At 41.4% G+C, this 17156-nt stretch overlaps 1 protein-coding gene across 1 annotated transcript in view; it reads left to right on the top strand.

Annotated features, from left to right (window-relative positions):
* LOC128652672 (calpain-5) overlaps positions 1 to 16694 on the top strand; it is a 107372-nt gene extending 90678 nt beyond the window's left edge. The window contains exons 8-11 of the mRNA XM_053705601.1: positions 7773 to 7895; positions 12551 to 12747; positions 15222 to 15343; positions 16507 to 16694. Of these exons, the coding sequence (XP_053561576.1) occupies positions 7773 to 7895; positions 12551 to 12747; positions 15222 to 15343; positions 16507 to 16679 (615 nt within the window). The 3' untranslated portion in view covers positions 16680 to 16694. The remainder of the gene's footprint in view (positions 1 to 7772; positions 7896 to 12550; positions 12748 to 15221; positions 15344 to 16506) is intronic.
* The last annotated feature ends 462 nt before the right edge of the window (positions 16695 to 17156 follow it).

Here is a 17156-nt window from a genome sequence, read left to right as displayed (position 1 = left end):
GGAAGAATTCTCTGAGACCCTTCTCAGTCTTCTTTGATCACATGGATGGAAGGTAAACTTGGAAAAGAGTTCTCTTATCCCAAGTACCGGGGTGGAATTCCTGGGTACTATAATAGACTCCATATCCATGAGGATATTTCTAACAGACCAGAGAAATTGCAAGCTAACTTTGACATGTATTGCCCTCTGGACCTCCTTGAGTCCCTCTGTGGCTCAGTGTATGGAGGTGATAGTTCTCATGGTGTCCTGCATGGACATCATTCCTTTTGTCAGGTTGTGTCTCAGACCTTTACAACTTTGCATGCTGAGGCATTGGAACGGCGATTATTCAGATCTGTCTCAACATGTTGTATTAGACAGCCGGTCGAGAGAATCGCTCTTTTGGTGGCTCTGTCCAGATCATCTGTCCCGAGGGAAATGCTTCTTAAGACCATCCTGGGAGATTGTGACTATGGACGCAAGCCTATCCGGATGGGGAGCTGTTTGGGGTGTCAGGAAGGCACAGGGGTTGTGGACTCCTCCCGATCAATATTTTGGAACTACAGGCAATCTTCAAGGCCTTGGGGGTTTGGCCACTTCTGGGTTCGTCCCAGTTTATCAGATTCCAGTCAGACAGTAGAACCTCGGTGGTTTACATCAACCATCAGGGGGGAACGAGAAGTTCCTTGGCGATGAAGGAAGTATCTCAGATTCTGGAGTGGGCGGAGGCCCACAGCTGTTCGCTGTCAGCGATCCACATTCCGGGTGTGGACAACTGGTAGGCGGATTTTCTCAGCAGGCATTCCTTCCATCCAGGGGAATTGTCTCTCCATCCCGAGGTGTTTGCCGATATATGCAGCAAGTGGAGGACACCAGAGATAGATCTCATGGCATCTATGAGTAAGCGCACACCAGCGCGAAACATGTTAGATGGCTAACTACCCTCCTTGTTAATTTTGTGTTTTTTCTATTTTAATGGAATAAAGTCTCTTTTTTTACCTGTTTGCTCAGCAGCCTTCCATCTTTTTTCCTTGCTGAGTCTTTTGCGGTCATCCGCCGCTACTTGGTTGGCTCCACACAAACCCCCTCCTTTCCAGCCTTGGTCTAACCCATTCACCCCCCGGTCCTCAGCGGAAGTAACCCGCAGCAGCTCCGCTCTCTCTCTATTATAGATCTCATGGCATCCCGTCTCAATACCAAGCTACCCAGGTACGGGTCGAGGAATCTCCAAGCCCAAGCGGATCTAATAGATGCACTAGCAGTGCCCTGGAGGTTTAAACTCATATCTTTTTCCTTTATTATCTCTTCTTCCTTGAGTGGTGGCCCGCATCAAGCAGGAGCGGGTAGCCGTAATCCTGATTGCTCCATCGTGGCTGCGAAGGACAGGGTTCGTGGATCTAGTGGGGATGTCCTCATCTCCTCCATGGAGGTTATCTTGTCGCAGAGACCTGCTGATACAAGGTCCATTTGTTCATCAAAATCTAGATTCTCTGATGCTGACTGCGTGGAGATTGAACGCTTAGTCTTAGCCAAGAGAGGTTTCTCTGAGAGTGTCTTTGATACTCTTATTCAAGCTCGTAAACCAGTTACTCATCGTATCTACCACAAGGTGTGGAGGGCCTACTTATTCTGGTGTGAAGAGCATGGTTTTTCCTGGCACAGAGTTAAGGTTAAGTCAAGGAAAGTCCAGCACACATGTACCAACTGCACGCTGCCAGGGATCCTGCAAACCCAAACAGTAGATAAAGTAGAAAAGGCAGCAGCATAAATTTTCACCAAGTTTATTTGGCTATACAAAAGCACACAACGTTTCGGATATCCACATGATTAAGGGGTAACACCCCGAAACGTTGTGGGCTTTTGTATAGCCAAATAAACTTGGTGAAAATTTATGCTGCTGCCTTTTCTACTTTATCTACAGAGTTAAGGTTGCCAGGATCTTATCTTTTCTCCAGGATGGGCTGGTGAAGGGCATTTCTGCTAGGTCCCTGAGGGGACAGATTTCGGCCTTGTTGGTTTTATTGCACAAGAAAATGGCTGAGCTTCCAGACGTGCAGTCCTTTGTTAAGGCTCTGATTAGGATCAGACCTGTGTTTAGATCTGAGGCTCCTCCTTGGAGCCTAAATCTTGTTCTTCGGGTTTTGCAACAGGTTCCGTTTGAGCCTCTGCATTACTTTGACATTAAATTGTAATCTTGAAATATTCTCTTTTTATTGGCTATTGCCTCTGCGCGCAGAGTTTCTGAGATCTCGGCTTTGCTATGTGAGCCCCCTTACTGATTTTTCATGCAGATAAGGCAGTTTTACATACTAAATTAGGTTTTCCTCCTAAGGTTGTGTCAGATTGCAACATCAATCAGGAGATTGTGGTTCCTTCAATGTGTCCTAATCCTCCTTCATCGAAGGAACGCTTACTTCACAATTTTGGATGTGGTTTGCACCTTGAAGTTCTATCTTCGGGCTACTAAGCCTTATAGTTGTTGGGACAGCTGCTGGATGAACCTATGCTCGTGTGACCGTGGATACCTGCCTGTTCCACAAATATCATATATGTAAATGTCCACAGCACTAGTGATATAAAAGATGTCTTTATTGACAATAAAACAGCAACGTTTCGTGACTAGTGTCACTTAATCATGCTATACATATCATACACTGAGTTGCCTCTTTTAAACTGTTTAGTTTGGCGCCATTTATTTCTGACCTTGGGCGCCATTAAGGTCATAAGTTGATTATTACATCTTTTAAACAAACTTTTTTCTTCTTAAATATATTTGCTCAATACATTGTTGCATATTCATTATTATTATACAAAATGTAATAGCCAAACTATACATATACATATTTAGTTAATTTGAAACCTGCATTACTACTTTAAATCAGGGCTACTAAGGACTTTAAACAATCTTCCTCTTTGTTTGTTGTCTATTCGGGGAAGCGTAAGGGGCAGAAGGCTACTTCGACTTCCCTATCTTTTTGGTTAAGGAGTATCATCCGCTTAGTTTACGCAGCTTTTGGGAGAAAAGTTTTGCAGGCTGTGGTGCCCTCAGAATAGGGCCCGCCTCTTCCTTTTTGTTCCCTCCGTTATTCATTCAGTGTCCTCTGGAGCTTGGGTATCGTTTTCCCAGCAGTAAGGAATGAAGCCGTGGACTCTCCGTATCTTAGGAAGGAAAACATTTATGCTTATCAGATAAATTCCTTTCCTTCCGGATAGGGAGAGTCCACAGCCACCGCCCCTTTTTTTTTTTGTCTATGGGCGGTCCCCTATTATTTATTTTATTCTTCTGGCATTATTTATACCCTAATGTTTCTCTTACTTTTTCTTGTTCCCTCGGCAGAATGGGTAATGAGGAAGTGGGAGGGATATTTAAGCCTTTGGCTGGGGTGTCTTTGCCTCCTCCTGGTGGCCAGGTGTTGTATTTCCTAACAGTAAGGAATTAAGCTGTGGACTCTCCCTATCCGGAAGGAAAGGAATTTATCTGGTAAGCATAAATTATGTTATCACGTTAATCCGCAGAATATATAAATTTTTTACATCATCTATATAATAATTAATCATTTTTTATATTTAATATTTCAATAACGCATTGTAAGAACTAATTTTTAATGTGTGCTATATACACCTTTATATGTACAAGTGTGTATATATATATATATATATATATATATATATATATATATATATATATATATATATATATATATATATATATATATACATACAGTATATATACACCTTTGAACCCTTATAAAAAATTTTTAGCAGATAGTGTTTATATTAATGTAACAGTTTATTTTAATGTATTCATGTTGTGTTTGGTGGAGCTTTTATTTTAGCCAGGTCCGTAACCCTTTACACAAGGTCTTGTGTTTGATTGCCCTCGAACAAACGCATTTACTTTCAACTTCTGATATTGCGCGTGTGCCAACATTAGCACACCTCTTGTAATCTAGCCCTTTATTGTGGGTATCAACCAACAAGGTTATCTGTATAATGTAGTTATTAGTAGGATAAGTAGTTTTCCAATTAAAACCTGAAAATTACAAATGAAAAACTTTTAAAACCTGAAAATTACAAATGAAAAACCTGAAATGTAAATGGCAGTAGTGGTCTGGGACCTTGTAATCACTTTAGTGGGCCTTCTACCTCATGAAAGTGATTATAGGACTGTGGTTACTAAAAACCAGAGGGCATTTGAAATACCTCCCCTCTGTGTTGGAGGGAATGAGGCAATTTGGGCAGCACATATCTGGTGGGAATATCCCAAGATTAAAGGTTTATGGCGAGCTGTCTATACAATTCTACTTAAATTGCGCATACAGGTGCCGGCTCATCCGGCAGTGACTCTCCTACATATCGGAACGTCCGATTTGAATAAATCCGATAAATACTTATTGCCTTATCTGCTTATGGCCACCAAACTTGCTACAGCCAGAGACTACTATATTGTCCCAAATACTGTCCATTATGGATTATATTAAAACCATGGAGCTATATGCTTTTAGAACTACCAACAAAACCGACCTCTATGATGATGTCTGGTCTACCTGGGAATCTTTACAAACTGAATACAGAAAGCATACAGAAACACCTAGAATTTTAACTACCAGGAATTTATAAATTATTTTTTTATTCTATTTCTTTCCCTCCTCTGCCTCTCCCCCCCCCCATATGACTCACTATCTACAAGTAAACAAGAGATTACTCAGCATATTTTCAAAATTCAGGTGATAACTCTTTAGACTTAAAGGGACACTGAACCCAATTTTTTTCTTTTGTGATTCAGACAGATCATGCAATTTTAAGCAACTTTCTAATTTACTCCGGTTATCAATTTTTCTTCGTTCTCTTGCATCTAAGCTAAGGAGCCAGCCAATTTTTGGTTCAGAACCTTGGACATCACTTGTTTATTGGTGGGTGAATGTATCCACCAATCAGCAAGAACAACCCAGGTTGTTCACCAAAAATGGGCCGGCATCTAAACTTACATTCTTGCTTTTCAAATAAAAATACCAAGAGAATGAAGAACATTTGATAATAGGAGTAAATTAGAAAGTTGCTTAAAATTCCATGCGCTATCTGAATCAGGAAAGAACATTTTTGGGTTCAGTGTCCCTTTAAGATAATATCAGTAGTTATTCAATATTGATTGCTATACGATTGCAAATAACTATCACTCTGACCTAAGACCTAAAAAAAAAAAAAAAAGTAACGTAGCTATCATATATATTCACATATCCTATATCAGATGGTCTTTTTGACCAGTGCAATACAGCTACAGTCATAGGTTATTATATTATATTGTAAATTAGGTTTTTTGACAATAACAATAGGAAACTATTTGTGCAATCATCTGTTTATTCTATGCAATATTATACAGTTTTGTTAATGTATTTCCTTGTCATGTTATTTTTATTTGCTGTACATTTATGCAAAACCTCAATAAAAGATTATTTAAAAAAAAAAAAAAAAAGAGGACATCATGTTTGCAAACTTGCACCAGAAAACTAGAGGTGAATTTGATTCTTCAGTTCTTGCAGACCCAGTGCAATGCATAAACTATCGTGGCATTGTAATGTTTTGAGTATTTGCAACTTTTTCTGGACACTAAGACATTCATAAGCCTGAAGTGAATTTTACATTTGATTTCTTAAACCTCAGAAAAAGGGATATAAGGGTACAATCAATTATTGGATTAATTAATGGTTTCAATTGATCTGAGTAATACATATGGGCATGTGTGCTGTTGAACACAAGCATTTCCAGTTAGAAACTCTAGATAAATGGATTGATATTGCATTTCCAAACACAGACATCTTTTTTTTTTTTTTCAACACTTTTAACTTGGTGCCATGCAAGTCGAAGTAATTCTCTAAAGCTGCCCATAATGATGCTGACAATCTCACAGGTCAAGTCATACGAACACACGAGTCTTTCTATGCACAATGTATTAGATCAGCAGTGCACGATAAGTATATTGCCATATGTGTATATATATCTATACTTCCTCCATACATAAACAGATAACAAGCGGATAGATTATATCCATTCAGGCTCTGGTTAAGAGTTGCTTTAGTGAAGCAAACTGCATTAGCGGAAGCACTGGCCAATCCAGTCAGTAGTATTAAGAGTACAGTAGCTGATCAAGAAATTACTCAGTGCCCGTATAGCCAGCAAATATGAACTTATGAATAAAAGTGCAGTGTGGAACGAACCTCCTAGCAGCTAACCCCTAACGCCCCCTACATTACAAAAATAAAAAAATAACATTACATAAAAAAAGACTAACATTAAAGAGAAAAAAAAATGACCTCAAGTTCCGGGAGTACTATCTTTGGGGTTTAGCTTTAGGGTTTTTTTGGGGGTGGGTTTTTTATTTTTTAGGTTAGGGATTTTTCTGGGCATTTTTTTTTTATAGGAGTTTTTTTCTTTAGTTCAGGGCAATTTTTTAGATAGGCTTTGTGTGTGTGGGGGGGGGGCTACTTCTATTGTAGAATAGGTTTGCACATTTTGTGAAAAAGAGCTAAAGAGGCTGTTGCTATATTAACTTTTATTGTTTGTATAGGATTTTTTTTTTTAAGAGGGGGGGGTTAGTTTTAGAATAGGCATAACTGTTTTTTATGTTTGGTAATGTGTTTTTTTTCTGTAATGATAGGTCTTTTATTTTTACGTGTTAGTTTTTTTTTTTGGTAACTTAGGGGGTGTTAGGTTAGGGGTGTTAGAGGGGGTTAGCTGTTAGGAGGTTAGTGGGTACTTCTTTGTGATGTGGTTTGTGGTGGTTTAGGGGTTAATAGTGTAGCGGGGCAGTTTGCAATGCTGGGGTGTGTCATTTAAAAGGTTAATAGTGTAGTGGGGAAAATTGTGATGTGGGGTTTTAGGGGTTAATAGTTTAATGTGGTACTTTGCGGTGGGCTATGTGTCAGTTTAGGAGTTATTAGAGCTTATTGCAATGCGGGTTATGCTTTAATGCAGTTGTGATATTCTAACTTCGGCTTTTTGCACATGTCAGGTTAGCAAGGGAGCAATAAATAGTGATCCACTTGTAATCTAGCCCTGAGTGTATTAAGTTGTTTACAAATAGCTCCTTTGCCCTTTATTTTGGCATTTGAAATAGCTGTTTTAGCCTGAGGCATCCCAACCTACACTGAAAGTTTGTATATTTAAGTATAGGCTATTAACAATCTATGTAAACAGCCAGCAAAAGAAATGACTTAGTCGGGTGAAGAAGAGATAAGTAATAACTTGTTAATTTTCCATTGTTCTCTCTCAGTATTGTGCTTTTGTATACAGACAGATAGAGGATAAGGAAGCGTATGTGTGTACAAAAAATGATAAAATAATGATCTTATTTTACCTGCAAGCTCAACCCATTTTAATGGATTGTAGTTTTAAAAACCAAAACCAGCTATTTTATGTACACAAATAAACCTAAACAAGCCATGTGCCATACAGGTTATACTCTGCAGCTGGTAGAACAAGTCATTAGAAATATATTAAGGGAAAAACTATTTTACAGTGCACTGTCCCTTTAAATGTTACAAATGTTTAAATGTTGAAAATGTCAAATTAAAGGGATAGTCTAGTCAAAATTAAACTTTAATGATTCAGATAAAACATGCAATTTTAAGCAACTGTCTAATTTACTTCTATTATAATTTTTTTCTTCATTCTCTTGGTATTTTTATTTGAAAAAGCAAGCTTAAGAGACAACTCATTTTTCTTTCAGCACCTGGGTAGGGCTTGCTAATTGGTGTCTAAATGTAGGCTAACCTCCTCTTGCGCTCTTTCTCCAGTTTGTATTTGATGTGAAGAAGCCGGAAGATGAAGTTCTTTTTTGCCTTCAGCAGAAGACTAAGCGGACAACACGTAAGGACGGCAAGGCAGAAAATCTGGCTATTGGGTTCGAAATTCACCGGGTATGAAAAAGTCCATAAGATAATTCCTTTTTACAGGAATTGTAACACTTGTATTTTATTTCTGAACAAACTTTGTCTTTCTTTAATGCTGATCAGCCAAACATGGAAATGTAATATTTTGGATTCCTTCGTGAGTGTTGTATGACACATGATACTAGAAACGCCAAAAGTAGGTTACTGGGTAATATCAAATTATGTGCTCATCTATACACACAGTGATAGAACTCCCTTAGGCTTAATATTAAAGGGGCATTACACTCAAAATGTAATTTGCATAAAATCTTTAAATATGAACAGTTTAAAAAAGTATGCAATATACTTTAATTATTTAGTTATTTTTTCACCTTTTTCTGTAACATGTAAGACTTGATTGCGTGTTCTGTGTCGGCTCATTCATATTTGTATACAAAATTATGTGTAGATGGGAGCGCCTATAATAATGACTTAAGTGTGGTGTCATATATAATGATAAATCAAAGCAACCAATATATCAAGTATGACAGTATAAAATTATATTTAAAGTGAAGGTAAACTCTGATGAATGAAAGCCCGTTTTTTAAAAATACTATTAAAAACAGGAGCACTTTCATTCATCAAAGTTTACAAAGCAGCCGTTTTGATTAAAAACTTACCTTTTTTTCTTTTCACAGCTACAGCAGCTTCCCCCTCCTGGAAATCCTCTCTGCACGCGTCAGCAATGACTTATCCGGCTTCCTCCAATCACGGCTTTCCCCCCTCAGGGTGGTTATTGCCTGAGGCCATGCTGTGATTGGAGGAAGCCGGATTAGTCATTGCTGACGTGTGAAGAGGATTTCCAGGAGGGGAAGCTGCTGTAGCTGTGAAAAGAAAAAAAGGTAAGTTTTTAATCAAAACGGCTGATTTGTAAACTTTGATGAATGAAAGTGCTCCTGTTGTTTTTAATAGTATTTTTAAAAAAACGGGCTTTCATTCATCAAAGTTTACCTTCACTTTAATCTAGTATAAGGTGAAAACCTAAACTAACAGAAAAAACGCCATAAATATGCACATATGTAAAAAAACAAAAAACAAAACAACAGTTAACCCAGTAATACATATAACCCAAGTGAAGAGGTTCAAATTCACTGTATAAAATTAGCACATCTAGGCAAGTTCCCCGCTTGCGATTCCCCAGTAAAACTCCACATACATTGTTACCAATGCACCAGAGGATTCTGGGTAAGATATGCAAATTAGATATGCAAAATCTGAGGTTTTTTTGCTTTAAATACTGTTTTAACACAGCGATCCCTTAACAGGATTATTGCAACAACACAGAAATCACTGTATCAATTTTCTCTGTTCATTTTTTTTGTTAGTTTATGTTTTAACTGTATACTAGATGAAATATAATATACTAGTCCTAGTCTCTCCCCCCTCTCTTGTGCTCTCTCTCCCCCTCTCTCTTGCGCTCTCTCTCCCCCCTCTCTTGCGCTCTTTCTCCCCCCCTCTCTTTTGCGCTCTTTCTCCCCCTCTCTTTTGCACTCTTTCTTGCCCTTCTCTTTTGCGCTCTCTCTCTCCCCCCCCCTCTGTTTTGCTCTCTCTCCCCCCCTCTCTTTTGCTCTCTCTCCCCCCCCTCTGTTTTGCTCTCTCTTCCTCTCTCTTTTGCGCTCTCTCTCGATCCCCCCTCTCTCTTGCGCTCTCTTCCCCCTCTACCTTGCGCTCTCTTATCCCTCTCATCTCCCTTGCACTCTCTTATCCCTCCCCTCTCCCTTGCGCTCTCTCTACCCCCTCTCCCTTGCGCTCTCTCTACCCCTCTCCCTTGCGCTCTCTCTCCCCCCTCTCTCTTGTGCTATCTCTACCCCCTCTCTCTTGCGCTCTCTCCCCTCTCTCTTGCGCTCTCTCCCCCCTTCTTGCGCTCTCTCTCCCCCTCTCTTGTGCTCTCTCTCCCCCCTCTCTCTTGCGCTCTCTCTCCCCCCTCTCTCTTGCGCTCTCTCTCCCCCCTCTCTCTTGCGCTCTCTCTCCCCCCTCTCTCTTGCGCTCTCTCTCCCCCCTCTCTCTTGCGCTCTCTCTCCCCCCTCTCTCTTGCGCGCTCTCTCTCCCCTCTCTTTTGCGTTCTCTCTCCCCTCTCTTTTGCGCTCTCTTCCCCCTCTTTTGCGCTCTTTCGCCCCTCTCTTTTGCTCTCTCTCCCTTCTCTTTTGCGCTCTCTCCCCCTCTCTTTTGTGCTCTCTCCTCCTCTCTTTTGTGCTCTCTCTCCCCTCTCTTTTGCGCTCTCCCCTCTCTTTTGATCTCTTTCTCCCCCCTCTCTTTTGATCTCTTTCTCCCCCCCTCTCTTTTGATCTCTTTCTCCCCCCTCTCTTTTGATCTATTTCTCCCCCCTCTCTTTTGCTCTCTTTCTCCCCCCCTCTCTTTTGCTCTCTTTCTCCCCCCTCTCTTTTGCTCTCTTTCTCCCCCCTCTCTTTTGCTCTCTTTCTCCCCCCTCTCTTTTGCTCTCTCCCCCCCTCTTTTGCTCTCTTTCTCCCCCCTCTCTTTTGCTCTCTCTCCCCCTCTCTCTTTTGCTCTCTCTACCCCCCTCTCTTTTGCTTTCTCTCCCCCCTCTCTTTTGCTCTCTCCCCCCTCTTTTTTGCGCTCTCTCTCTCTCCCCTCTGTTTTGCGCTCTCTCTCTCTCCCCTCTGTTTTGCGCTCTCTCTCTCTCCCCTCTGTTTTGCGCTCTCTCTCCCCTCTGTTTTGCGCTCTCTCTCCCCTCTGTTTTGCGCTCTCTCTCCCCTCTGTTTTGCGCTCTCTCTCCCCTCTGTTTTGCGCTCTCTCTCCCCTCTGTTTTGCGCTCTCTCTCCCCTCTGTTTTGCGCTCTCTCTCCCCTCTGTTTTGCACTCTCTCTCTCTCCCCTCTCTTTTGCTCTCTCTCTCTCCCCTCTCTTTTGCTCTTTCTCCCCCCTCTCTTTTGCTGTCTGTCTCCCCTCTCTTTTGCTCTCTCTTCCCCCCTCTCGTTTGCTCTCTCTCGTTTGCTCTCTCTCTCTCCTCTCCTTTGTTCTCTCTCTCTCCTCTCGTTTGTTGTCTCTCTCTCTCCTCTTTTGCTGTCTCTCCCCCTCTCTTTTGCGCTTTCTCCCCCTCTCTTTTGCGCTCTCTCCCCCCTCTCTTTTGCGCTTTCTCCCCCTCTCTTTTGCGCTTTCTCCCCCCTCTCTTTTGCGCTTTCTCCCCCCTCTCTTTTGCGCTTTCTCCCCCCCTCTCTTTTGCGCTTTCTCCCCCCCTCTCTTTTGCGCTCTCTCCCCCCCTCTCTTTTGCGCTCTCTCCCCCCCTCTCTTTTGCGCTCTCTCCCCCCCTCTCTTTTGCGCTCTCTCCCCCCCTCTCTTTTGCGCTCTCTCCCCCCCCTCTCTTTTGCGCTCTCTCCCCCCCCTCTCTTTTGCGCTCTCTCCCCCCCTCTCTTTTGCGCTCTCCCCCCCCCCCTCTCTTTTGCGCTCTCTCCCCCCTCTTTTTTGCGCTCTCTCCCCCCTCTCTTTTGCGCTCTCTCCCACCTCTTTTGCGCTCTCTCCCACCTCTTTTGCGCTCTCTCCCCCCTCTCTTTTGCGCTCTCTCCCCCCTCTCTTTTGCGCGCTCTCTCCCCCCTCTCTTTTGCACGCTCTCTCCCCCCTCTATTTTTCGTGATCTTTCCCCCTTCTCTTTTGCGCGCTCTCTCCCCCCTCTCTTTTGCGTGCTCTCTCCCCCCTCCCTCTCTTTTGCGTGCTCTCTCCCCCTTCTCTTTTGCTGTCTCTCTCCCCCTTATCTTTTGCTGTCTCTCTCCCCCTTATCTTTTGCTGTCTCTCTCCCCCTTCTCTTTTGCTGTCTCTCCCCCTTCTCTTTTGCTGTCTCTCTCCCTCCTCTCTTTTGCTGTCTCTCTTCCCCCTTCTCTTTTGCTGTCTCTCTTCCCCCTTCTCTTTTGCTGTCTCTCTCCCCCCCCTCTCTTTTGCTGTCTCTCTTCCCCCTTCTCTTTTGCTGTCTCTCTCTCCCCCCTCTCTTTTGCTGTCTCTCTCCCCCCTCTCTTTTGCTGTCTCTCTCCCCCCTCTCTTTTGCTGTCTCTCTCCCCCCCTCTCTTGCTGTCTCTCTCCCCCCCTCTCTCTTGCTGTCTCTGTCCCCCTCTCTCTTTTGCTGTCTCTCCCTCTCTCTATCCCCCCTCTTCTGCTCTCTCTATCCCCCCAGATAGGTGTGTTTGTCCTTGCGTGCAGTCTCTACTGCGCATGACTGCTTCGGACAAACACACTTGGCCTTTTATTATATATTGATTGTTTTGATTTATCATTGTATATTACAACACACTTTAGCCATTAAAGGCACTCCCATCCACACATCACTTTGAATATATTTTTTCAGATCTGGTTGGGTAGTCTCCTATTTAGGGAGTTTGTGTGATTTTGTCTGGCGCAGTGATAGCGTAGATTGTAAGCTCATTCATATTTGTTCTTAACTGGCCATAAGAAAGGAGCTAAGGTATAGACTTATTTGAGGCTTTTTTTAAACAATGCAAATTTTGCTAATGACATTTAATTTTTAAAATGCATTTATTTTGCAGGCAGTGCTTTGTTCCTTGTATATACTATGCATATATAACAAATGACTTGAACATATATAACTACACTGAATTGTCACCTAGCTCAGAGAAGTTCTTGCACGCAGTATGTGGTCTTATTTTTGTCTTTGGGTCATTGAAGTCTGTGCTTTGTGCAGGTGGAGCTGAATCGCAGATACAGGATGCACACACTGCAGGCAAAAGTGGGCAGTTCTATTTACATTAATGCTCGAAGCGTGTTCTTGCGCACTGAGATGAAGGAAGGACGATATGTAATCATTCCTACAACATTTGAACCTGGTCTAACAGGGGAATTTCTAATCCGAGTATTCACTGATGTGCCTTCAAACTTTTGGTAAGACTACGAGCAGTTAGGTATACGTACATGTTATTACTGATATCTAGTATTGCATAGTAGAAATGGTAATATACTTTCACGTTTTCATAATAATGATTATATACATGTAAACAACAATAGCTGTATGCCTCACCAGACAAGGCATGCTCTGCCTATTGTAGATGGGTAGTCTAGGGTTGAACTCTAACCTTAGCGCTTACCTTTTGGCTGCATGCCAGATCCGTTGTCGGATAAATGCCCCCCATGATATTTTGTCCATTTGGCAATCCCACCAGCCACCTAATGGTGGCAGTATTGTGACCAGTAATGTTCTGCACATGATATTGTTGCTGGGTTCAGAAAAGTGCTCTAGAGATGTTTAGATGGTTTGTTCTCTTTCGTTTGCCATATTTGTATCTCCAGAACCTTTATTATTGTTTTGTTGCTGTCACCATTATAAAAGCTGTGAAATCCCTCACTCCTCACACCATGAGATGCCATTGAAACATCCTATTTATTGGGCCAGATTACAAGTGGAGCGCTAAATATCGCTTGCAGGCAAGCAATATTAGCGCTCCACTGAGTAATACCAGCACACATTAAAATGGGCGCTGGTATTACAAGTTAAGCACATTGCACTTATGAGAGCTCATTTCTCCAACATAGGTGTGTCCGGTCCACGGCGTCATCCTTACTTGTGGGATATTCTCCTCCCCAACAGGAAATGGCAAAGAGCCCAGCAAAGCTGGTCACATGATCCCTCCTAGGCTCCGCCTACCCCAGTCATTCTCTTTGCCGTTGTACAGGCAACATCTCCACGGAGATGGCTTAGAGTTTTTTAGTGTTTAACTAACAAAAACATTAACCAGGAGATAGTCGTGCCTTCTTTGTGTCCGAAACCAGTTTCGAAGAAGGAACGTTTGTTGCACAATTTGGATGTTGTTCGCGCTCTAAAATTCTATTTAGATGCTACAAAGGATTTTAGACAAACATCTTCCTTGTTTGTTGTTTATTCTGGTAAAAGGAGAGGTCAAAAAGCAACTTCTACCTCTCTCTCTTTTTGGATTAAAAGCATCATCAGATTGGCTTACGAGACTGCCGGACGGCAGCCTCCTGAAAGAATCACAGCTCATTCCACTAGGGCTGTGGCTTCCACATGGGCCTTCAAGAACGAGGCTTCTGTTGATCAGATATGTAGGGCAGCGACTTGGTCTTCACTGCACACTTTTACCAAATTTTACAAGTTTGATACTTTTGCTTCTTCTGAGGCTGTTTTTGGGAGAAAGGTTTTGCAAGCCGTGGTGCCTTCCATTTAGGTGACCTGATTTGCTCCCTCCCTTCATCCGTGTCCTAAAGCTTTGGTATTGGTTCCCACAAGTAAGGATGACGCTGTGGACCGGACACACCTATGTTGGAGAAAACAGAATTTATGTTTACCTGATAAATTACTTTCTCCAACGGTGTGTCCGGTCCACGGCCCGCCCTGGTTTTTTAATCAGGTCTGATAATTTATTTTCTTTAACTACAGTCACCACGGTATCATATGGTTTCTCCTATGCAAATATTCCTCCTTAACGTCGGTCGAATGACTGGGGTAGGCGGAGCCTAGGAGGGATCATGTGACCAGCTTTGCTGGGCTCTTTGCCATTTCCTGTTGGGGAGGAGAATATCCCACAAGTAAGGATGACGCCGTGGACCGGACACACCGTTGGAGAAAGTAATTTATCAGGTAAACATAAATTCTGTTTTCCATAGGCTCCAATGGTAGCTTCATTCTTATGCTGCAGCAATTAGCAGCAAATATAAATATATATGATTATATACATATACTGTATATTTAATATGTCTATATACACAAATTAACACACACACACATATATATATTTACTGGGAGCAAACGGTTCCCATAGACCGCTATGTAAAGGCCCTTTGCAGTGCTTTTTTCTAACACCCCACTCCCGCCAACATCACCCCTGAAAATACTGCCTAGTGCAGTTATTTTATTTAAAAAAATGCTACAATTTTTATTTTTAAATAAAATAAACACCACTGTATTTTGGAGGCATTTGGGGCACATTTATAAAATTAACCAGAGATCTGATCTCTGGTTAATTTTATAAGCGCTAATTGCTACTGCAAACTTGCAGTAGCAGTAACCAGTCACTTGTAATGGCTGGTTATTTATTCCGCACCTGCAAAGGGGCAAATGTACCCGTTTGCTGGCGGGCGCGTTATAAATTAGCGCTCCATTTGTAATCTAGCCCTTATTGTCTCTGCCACTTCCTATATGATCTACTGACTGTTTTGAAGACATTCCAAGCAAGCTTTGCAATCCCAAAACTTATTTATTTAACTAATGGACACAGTGATTATTTTAGGTCTAGTTTGTGTGTGGACTAGATATAGAATATGAATGAACATTCCAAATAAATAGCGATTAAATTAGTCAGAATGTCTGGTCATGCATTAATCATGGTGTTTCTGTTATCTAGTGAGTTGACCGTGGATGAACCTGTCAAGACTTGTTGGTCTGGAATGTGTGGTTACCCACAGCTGGTATCCCAGGTACATGTGGTCTCTGCCACCGGGCTTAAGAATCAGGACTCTAACGGAGGTAACCCTTTCAGTTTAATGGGAGCTTTTTATGTGATGAGCCATTTCCAAGATATTATTTGCCTGTTCTATAGCCAGACTTGCTGGGGTCATAAATGGTTAACACCAGAATCATCTCTCATTCAATGCCAGGGGCACTAGTCTCCAAGATGGCACACAAAACAAATGTTATGGCAATGCTGGGCTACAACCATACTGCTTGGTTTTATTGGTTGCAATTGTTGCCTTTAATAAATTGGTTTTCTTATGAATCCACATAATAAGCAATAAAGCTGTATATTTTATTATATAACATGGATTTATAAGAAATAACTTTAACTTTTCTTTAATGTGCCTTTAAATAAAAAAAAACCTACCTTTTTCTCAGAATCGTGCAAGTGTTTTGAGCACTATATTTACAACATTGTTACAAACATTGCAAAATTCTTTTAAGCATATTTCCAATTTACTTCCATTATCAAATTTGCTTTGCTTTTTTGATATCCTTTGTTGAAAGAGCAGCAATGCACTGCTGGGAGCTAGCTGAACACAGCAGGTAAGCCAATGACAATATGTATATATGGGCTCCCAGTAATGCATTGCTGTCCCTAGAGAGCAAAGCAGATTAGATAATAGAAAGTAGCTTAAAATTGCAAGCTCTATCAAATCATGAAATTTTTGAATCACATGTCCCTTTAAGACACGTGCATGCTTCTGAGGAAACCTAAGTATGGTGAATATGATAGTGAAAGACAGCACCTATTTTCCTTCTGGGGCACGGGAAAAGGGTTAGCCAGACCCCAATGTATATCCAAAAAAAGTATTTTTCCAGCCACCAGTTAAACTTTAAAAAGACCTTTATTCATTTCTTACAGGGTCCATCATATCAACAACGTTTCAAACCTATGCCAGGTTCTTAATCATGTCATGATCATGACATGATTAAGAACCTGGCATAGGTTTGAAACGTTGTTGATATGATGGACCCTGTAAGAAATGAATAAAGGTCTTTTTAAAGTTTAACTGGTGGCTGGAAAAATACTTTTTTTGGAAACCTAAGTATGCTCTCATTTGTTACCATTCAGTGGCCCAAGAAAATCTTTAAACAAATCTGCATTTACTAGTGTCAGACTATGTTTTATTTATACTGTTGTGATTATCAACATAGTGTTTACTTCCTCTCAGGTGCTGACCCATATGTGATCATAAGCTGTGAAAGCAGCAAAGTCCAATCTCCAGTGATTAAAGACACTCTGGCTCCTAAATTTGATGTCAAAGGTGTGTTCTATCGAAAGAAACCTGGTCAGCCCATCATTGTACAGGTGAGTTCAATTCTTATTGTTAATTGTATAGTTTGATACTCACCGTGATGGATATTTACGTTAGAGACCATTACTGCTAGTGACGATTTATTTCATGTAATTAGCAAGAGTCCATGAGCTAGTGACGTATGGGATATACATTCCTACCAGGAGGGGCAAAGTTTCCCAAACCTCAAAATGCCTACAAATACACCCCTCACCACACCCACAAATCAGTTTTACAAACTTTGCCTCCTATGGAGGTGGTGAAGTAAGTTTGTGCTAGATTCTACGTTGATATGCGCTCCGCAGCAGGTTGGAGCCCGGTTTTCCTCTCAGCGTGCAGTGAATGTCAGAGGGATGTGAGGAGAGTATTGTCTATTTGAATTCAATGATCTCCTTCTACGGGGTCTATTTCATAAGGTTCTCTGTTATCGGTCATAGAGATTCATCTCTTACCTCCCTTTTCAGATCGACGATATACTCTTTTATATATATATATATATATATATATATATATATATATATATATAT

This window comes from Bombina bombina, chromosome 3, assembly GCF_027579735.1.
Source record: "Bombina bombina isolate aBomBom1 chromosome 3, aBomBom1.pri, whole genome shotgun sequence".
Taxonomy (NCBI): domain Eukaryota; kingdom Metazoa; phylum Chordata; class Amphibia; order Anura; family Bombinatoridae; genus Bombina; species Bombina bombina.
This window is presented reverse-complemented; position numbering and strand designations above follow the sequence as displayed.